We start from the raw sequence: 6430 nt of genomic DNA, 5'->3' as shown, positions 1-6430 counted from the left end.
ATGAAAAGTGTACGTTCGCGTACACGTGGCATAAAAGCGTTCGGTAATGAAAAGACGACACAACGATTCAGGAGTTTCCGACGATAAAATACATATAAAAGGGCACGCAATGAAGATATCGGTGTGTGTACGCGTGTGATATCGAAAAAACATACGGGAATAATGAATAATCGCACTTCGACTTGAATGACTTCGCGCGTCGATCGATGATTATCGATTTATCTCAGACCCGTATTTACAGTCGTTTACGTGAACGCCGCTCTCTCAAGAGACGTAGAGTTCACCGCCTCGCGTAGTTTCCCGCTCGCGAATCGCGCGATTACAGACGAATATCGAATTGACTCTCAGGATTGCACCCTATTGCACCGCGCATTGTATCGCATCTCTCGAGACCGATCTCGGCCGAGAGACGGTTCGTCGGCGAAAGCTCGCGACTATAAATACGCGTCTCAACGATACATCGAAGTGAACATTCTTCACGACGACCTGATTTGCGCAGAGCTCGCGTAATTTGTCTCTTCGATCGATAAATTATACTTTCTTTGTTGTTACGCGATCCTTTCTCTGTACACTTCGTGCTAAGTACACCTCTCGTGTCCCTTCGCTTTACGTCCACCGTTTACTTCATGCGCACCGAGAGAAAAATGCACGATTTGAAATGCGAACAACGCGAGGAAAACTTTATATATATATATATATATACGTTACGCGAAACCGCGGCGAGGTCGTTTCCACCTCCCCGGCAACGCGAATGAAAAATGCAGCACAAAATATTCTCGTCAACGAGAGGAAACCGCGACCGACTATTTCTGAAGATCGACTATCGATCGTCTCGCGCTGACCGTAAGGAAAAACGAGAGCGGATATGGAATTCTTACTAAAAGACTAAATTGAGAATGAGCGAAGCGCCGGAGGAACGGANGGGGGGGGGCGGAAAGGAGGAGAAACTTTACCTCTTGTGACTCCGTGACTTTTATCGCCTCGAAAAATCGCGAAACGTTGGTTACACAATGTCGCGTCGCGATCGCGCAGCCTATTTCTTTCGGTTAGGCGAGATCGCGCGTTTTCGCGATTTTGCATGCGATTTTTCTCTCAGTCCGCGAAGTCCCGACCCCCATTGCGTGTGAAATTCGGCACACGCAGTGCGCTGCTTTATTTTCCCCATCTACGATCGGTGCCATCGCGATTTGCCGGCATTATTTCGCCGTGCCATGGGCAAAGTTCGCGTTACCCAGGGAGAAACGAACACTTGGTCCCTATAACTGTTCGAAGAAACACATGTGTCTGTCTATTCTCGAATTCGTCCGGGCAAAAAGGTATTTGCCGAAAATGCAAAAGGAAACGGGCGTTCTACTTTGACATATCATTACGGCGGATTCGTGTTCCCGGCTTTTCCTTCTTTTCATTTCTGCGGAGAGACATCGGCTTTTTTCTTCTTTTCTTTTTTCTTATTTCACTCAACGGGAGATCACGTGTGATCACGCGGAAAACAGTGACGCACGCGTCAAAAACGCGTCTCGTTTTGAAAGAGTAAAGAGTAGGGAGAGAGGAAGAACGAGAGAGAGAGAGAGAGAGAAAGAGAAAGATATATCGAGCTCAATATTCTCGTAATATTTTATAATTCGTAAATTTTGCGTTGTTTTAATCATATCTTGGTTACGTTTGACGGAAGGCACGGCACACTACATTTACGTTTATTAATCACGCTAATTAACACCGAGCCCAATTCGTCCCCGGCGGAAAGCCGGTTTACCAATCGTCGACGATAATTTCGCCTTCTTTTTTTTCCCCTCCCCTTTACCCGGAGCGTCCGAATGTGCCTGAACGAATCGGATTCGCGGATATATTTCGCTGGGAAAATTCGTCGCGACTTACGATAAATCACTCGTTAATTGAATCGCGCCGGCAAATATTGACAGAAACCGGACGCGGGCGGTAATTTTCGCAGACCTTCCGGATACATCGCGTCACGACCCGCAAGAATAATTCGTCGTGCAGCGGCGACGTGTTTAATAAAAATTGCTCGCGGCACATTTTCTCCGGGTTTCCACCCGGGATTTTTCGGCCGAATTTCCGCGAGAAAACACGCTACGCCGCTAATCGAATCATCCTCCTCGATCGCGCGTCGTTTCTGCGCGCCCGCACGAAAACAGTATACTTTCTGTTTTCTTTAATTTTTTTTACGTGCGTCACACAGCAAAGAAGCCGGAAAGAGAGTCACAGCAGACGACTGTCATCGATCGCACGTCGACCGATAAGAACCGCCGGAGAACGCGTGAAAGAACGAGCTTCCACCGCACAATGAGAAAAAGAGAGAGAGAAAGAGAAAGAGGGAGAGAGAGAGAGAGAGCCGTGTCGCTTTAAGCCGTGATTTTCCGACTTTTCTCGATCTTCCTCGCCTCGATTGACCGTCCTCGGTGAATGAATCCTTCTCCGCTTAAGTACGTGCACGACGATCCTTATTGTTATCATTATCATTAATTATTACGACCTACAGTCGCGCGAATTCGTCGCGCGCGGGCGCTCTTCTCTTATTACACTACAGGAACGACCCTACTTCTCACACATCTAGGAGCCTGCGTTAGCGTTATATCAAAAGGGCTATGTACAAAAAGATCGAACGCGCCGATCGCGTCTCACTCGAGCCGCGTTTCTCCCGCGAATCTCCGGAGGATCCCACTCACGAGGTCATCCGGAGGTATCCGTGGGGGTGGTGGGTCGCGGCGATTCTCTTTACTTCGTTTTTTCTTTTTCTTCATTTTCTTCTCGCTCGAGGGAAAAACCACCGACGGGCCGAAGGGCTTAGGAACTATACTTAACGGCTACCGCGAGCATTGCCGAGCGAATTTTGCAGTCGTGTGCCGCTGGCGTGTCTGATTCTCGCGCCACGTCGACCGTGAAGGTTCCCGGGCCATCGACATGGTCTCAGATACCTCTCGGGCTCCCCCGGTGCTTACGACGTCGGCGAATACCGTCGTCGATCGATCTGTACCGATTAATTTCGCGCTGATTAATACTGACGGTTTCGTGCGACCTTTCGGCTGCGACCAATTGCTGCAAAATAAAATTCGCCCGGCCATCACCCGTGTGCTGTTTTTCGCACGACGAATGACGGAGCGAGATAGAGCGTGGAGCATTGAAGGTTGAAAATGTGACGCGATATAATACCTTCGAACTGTTCGTGTTGCGAATCACAATCGGGCGGCGCTACGGGCGAATAATTGAAGGTGACGCGATGGAAAAGTCAACGATGACTGTACGGATCGATCGAACGACGTTCTCGTCGACGGCTGCCGAGTCATCATGATGGAGCATTGTTCTCTCGACCTCGTGTCAATTCGCAAGACGGAGACACGCAAGTCTGTCACGTGGCTCACGCCCGGAAATAATACTTTATAGTCCGTACTGTTGCTCTTCCACCCACTATTCACTCCTCCCTCCCCGTCGTCTTGTTTCGCGGGTAAACTCTAATTACGATTACGAATATATTAATATTTATAAATGTATCTTCATAGATCTGTATATCAATACCGTTCCCATTCGGCATGCCTCGGCATAGCTCGTTTTCACTGGGCGTTCATCTCGGACCTGATAACACACGAGTGCGAAAAGATATTCATTTGCCGCTCGATCTTGGGTTTCTTTAATACAAACAACACAATTCAACGTCAAATATCATTTCTTTTTTTAAATAAAAACGTTGTTTCGGTAGAGTAAACCATATTGTTTGATAGAAAAATTAAATTAATATTCGTTAAATCAATACTCGAACACAACGTGGAAACCATCGTTGCATCGCGCTGCGACAGATGAGATTTTCCCGAATTCAGGAGTTTTGTTACGAGCGGCGTTCTCGAGGTGCATCGATATTGTCTGGAGATTCGATCAAATTTCATTACGTTACATCGCAGCGGAGATCTTTCCGCTACCGATTGCAACGGAATTCCCCTCTCGCGCGTCCCGTTTTCCCGATAACGCTTAATGCTCTTTGTAGAATAACAGCCAACATTTCATCCGCGACCCACGGATATATTGCAATACTCACTTTAAAGCTTTGTAACGTTCCTTCTCCGGATTGTTGTCGGGCGGCTCGCACTCGAAAGACGCCAGCGCAAGTGCTGCGGGAACAACAGAAAAAAGATCGCCGGCGATTCAGAAAGACCGTACGAATTTAGCGACGGATTATGAGGGTTGAGCGGAATATGGATATCGCTTACTGTTCTCCGTCAGCACGGGGCTCGCCTGGAGGAAGGCAATGACGCGCGGATTCTTCTCGAACGGACAGGCGACTTGTTTCCACGCGATGAATTCGGTCACTTGCTTCGCCAGCTGCCAGAACTTCTCGAAGTTGATGTGACCGTTTGGCAGTCTGAAACGCAGAATCGAGCTTGAGCGCGGGGATTAATTAACGATGAGGTGAAGTCAGGTTCTCGGAGAGTATCCGACACGTCGCGGATCGATAAGCGACTTCCGATGAAGCCGAGATGAAGTCGCGCTCGTGTAATTTATTCCGACGTGCCTTGTCTCGCTAGATTATCCGACTTAGGAAATACCGTAAAATTGAATTACCCAAGTTCAGGCTACGCCTTTCGGAATCGGTCGGGGATTGAACGCGACTTCGCGCGACCACCTCGTGTTATTTCGTTTCGTCGTGAAAAACGCACGGAGTGGACAGTGCCGAGGAAGGGGATATCACTCACTTGTTGCTGCAACCCTCGTTGAGGAAGTAAAGGTCCTTAACGAGAAGGCTGAAGAAGGGCACTACGATCCGCTGGCGTTCGTCTGTAGCGCCAGCGCTACGCCACATCGCGGCCTTCAACGTACTGCGATAGCTGCTGAAATTACTGCTCGGGTCCATCTGATGCTCCAAAATCGAGAACTTGGCGGATTGCACCTTCGACCACTGAAAGCCGTAAAAACGCGTGTTCCGTCTACATTGCACCGGCAAGCCGAATGTCTGAGGACCGGGGATCGCGCAAGATTGTCGAGCGGAACGATTGAACGATGAGTATAAAAATGCAATAACGGTAAGCACATCGAAGGAATGGTCTCGGGAAAAATTCCCCATCGGCAAAAATCGTTATTCCACAACGGGAAATATCGGGACGGGAGGGAAATGGATGACAGGAGCCGGTGGAATCAGTTCGATAAGCTTATTTCCATATTATGAAGAAAGTTTGACGTGTACAAGAAGCACGGTAAAAAGTATTCTTGGCACTTATTCCACTGGATTATTAACGTCGTTATCATATTAACATATATTTCCAATCTATAATAATCTCATCCGTTTTGCATGGAACGGTAACGTTTTCGAAAATATTCATGATATTCAAATAGTCTATTAAAACTTAATGTTCCCCCGGCAATCGATATTTATTATATTAATATCCGGTTAGAGACGGTTAGTTCGCGACACGTTGACGTAAAAATTTAATACAAAAATACCACATAAATATTCATGTGCGAAAGGATATTTGTTACATCAAGATGACAGAATAAAAATGCAAATGCACAAAATTCAAATTTTTACCGTGCCATCAGCTTTCAGGGCGATTATCGTTTGCGATGCGTAACGCAATAACAAAAATTGATACTATGCTTTTCACCGAATTAACCAAACATTATTTTGCGCAACGCTTTCCGCGTAATATGATATTCGTGGTGCGACGCGGATCTCTCCGGGAGTTGATCTCACAGCGTGAGAGACTCGGGTTCGTTTGCAGTTTTCTTCGATTTAATCCCGTTCTTTAGACTGATCCGGTCGCAAAGCGTCGTTCTCTTAAAAGTGTGCCCGATAGTCGATGGATAATATTTGCATTCAACTCAAGTCTCAAAATCAGGGTACGATCAAGATGCTTCTTTACTTCGTAATCTCGATACTCTTTACCATAACAAACCCCTCCGACACTGATAGCTGTTTACCCAATCTTCGTGCTAACTCACATTTTTCTTTTTGCATCCTTCGGTTTTCTTTACTTTACATTAAGTAAGAAGATTGAGCGATTTTGCACGAGGTATGTGATTGATTTAATTTTATAAGCGATTTATTTATATTTATTTAGAACGGTCATGATGAGCTAAACACGGATAACATATTGTGTGCTATAAACAAATTATAATATCAAATAATCTGAAGAAGTCAGACTTTATTATTATTGCGTATATGTGAAAAATATTAAAAAACTGGTCGTTATTTTAGAAATATGCGCTTCTTTATACATATCTTCAACGACAGCTATAAATTTCTCTTTATTCGCCTCTTCTTTCCACATGTATAAACCGCGGTTGGAAAACCATACGTACTCGAGTTCGTAATATCAGGTTATACAGCGGATGCTCAAATCCTATAAATATTTTTCTATCTCGCAAAGTCTTATTCTATCCGTCGAGACTTTGACTTTTGATCCTGTCTCGCAGGTGTCTGATCCCC

The 6430-nt window shown here is 46.0% G+C and overlaps 1 protein-coding gene across 1 annotated transcript in view; it reads right to left on the bottom strand.

Annotated features, from left to right (window-relative positions):
• Window positions 1-929: 929 nt before the first annotated feature.
• The window catches only part of LOC106746166, a 319832-nt gene continuing 314331 nt past the window's right edge, over window positions 930-6430 (bottom strand). Inside the window, exons 13-16 of the mRNA XM_014622420.1 lie at window positions 4701-4903; window positions 4218-4369; window positions 4046-4118; window positions 930-3588 (exon numbers count right to left, since the gene is read on the bottom strand). Coding sequence (XP_014477906.1) covers window positions 3567-3588; window positions 4046-4118; window positions 4218-4369; window positions 4701-4903 — 450 coding nt within the window. The 3' untranslated portion in view covers window positions 930-3566. The remainder of the gene's footprint in view (window positions 3589-4045; window positions 4119-4217; window positions 4370-4700; window positions 4904-6430) is intronic.

Source organism: Dinoponera quadriceps, unplaced genomic scaffold (genome assembly GCF_001313825.1).
Source record: "Dinoponera quadriceps isolate SergipeBrazil2010 unplaced genomic scaffold, ASM131382v1 scaffold566, whole genome shotgun sequence".
NCBI classification, from domain to species: Eukaryota; Metazoa; Arthropoda; class Insecta; order Hymenoptera; family Formicidae; genus Dinoponera; species Dinoponera quadriceps.
This window is presented reverse-complemented; position numbering and strand designations above follow the sequence as displayed.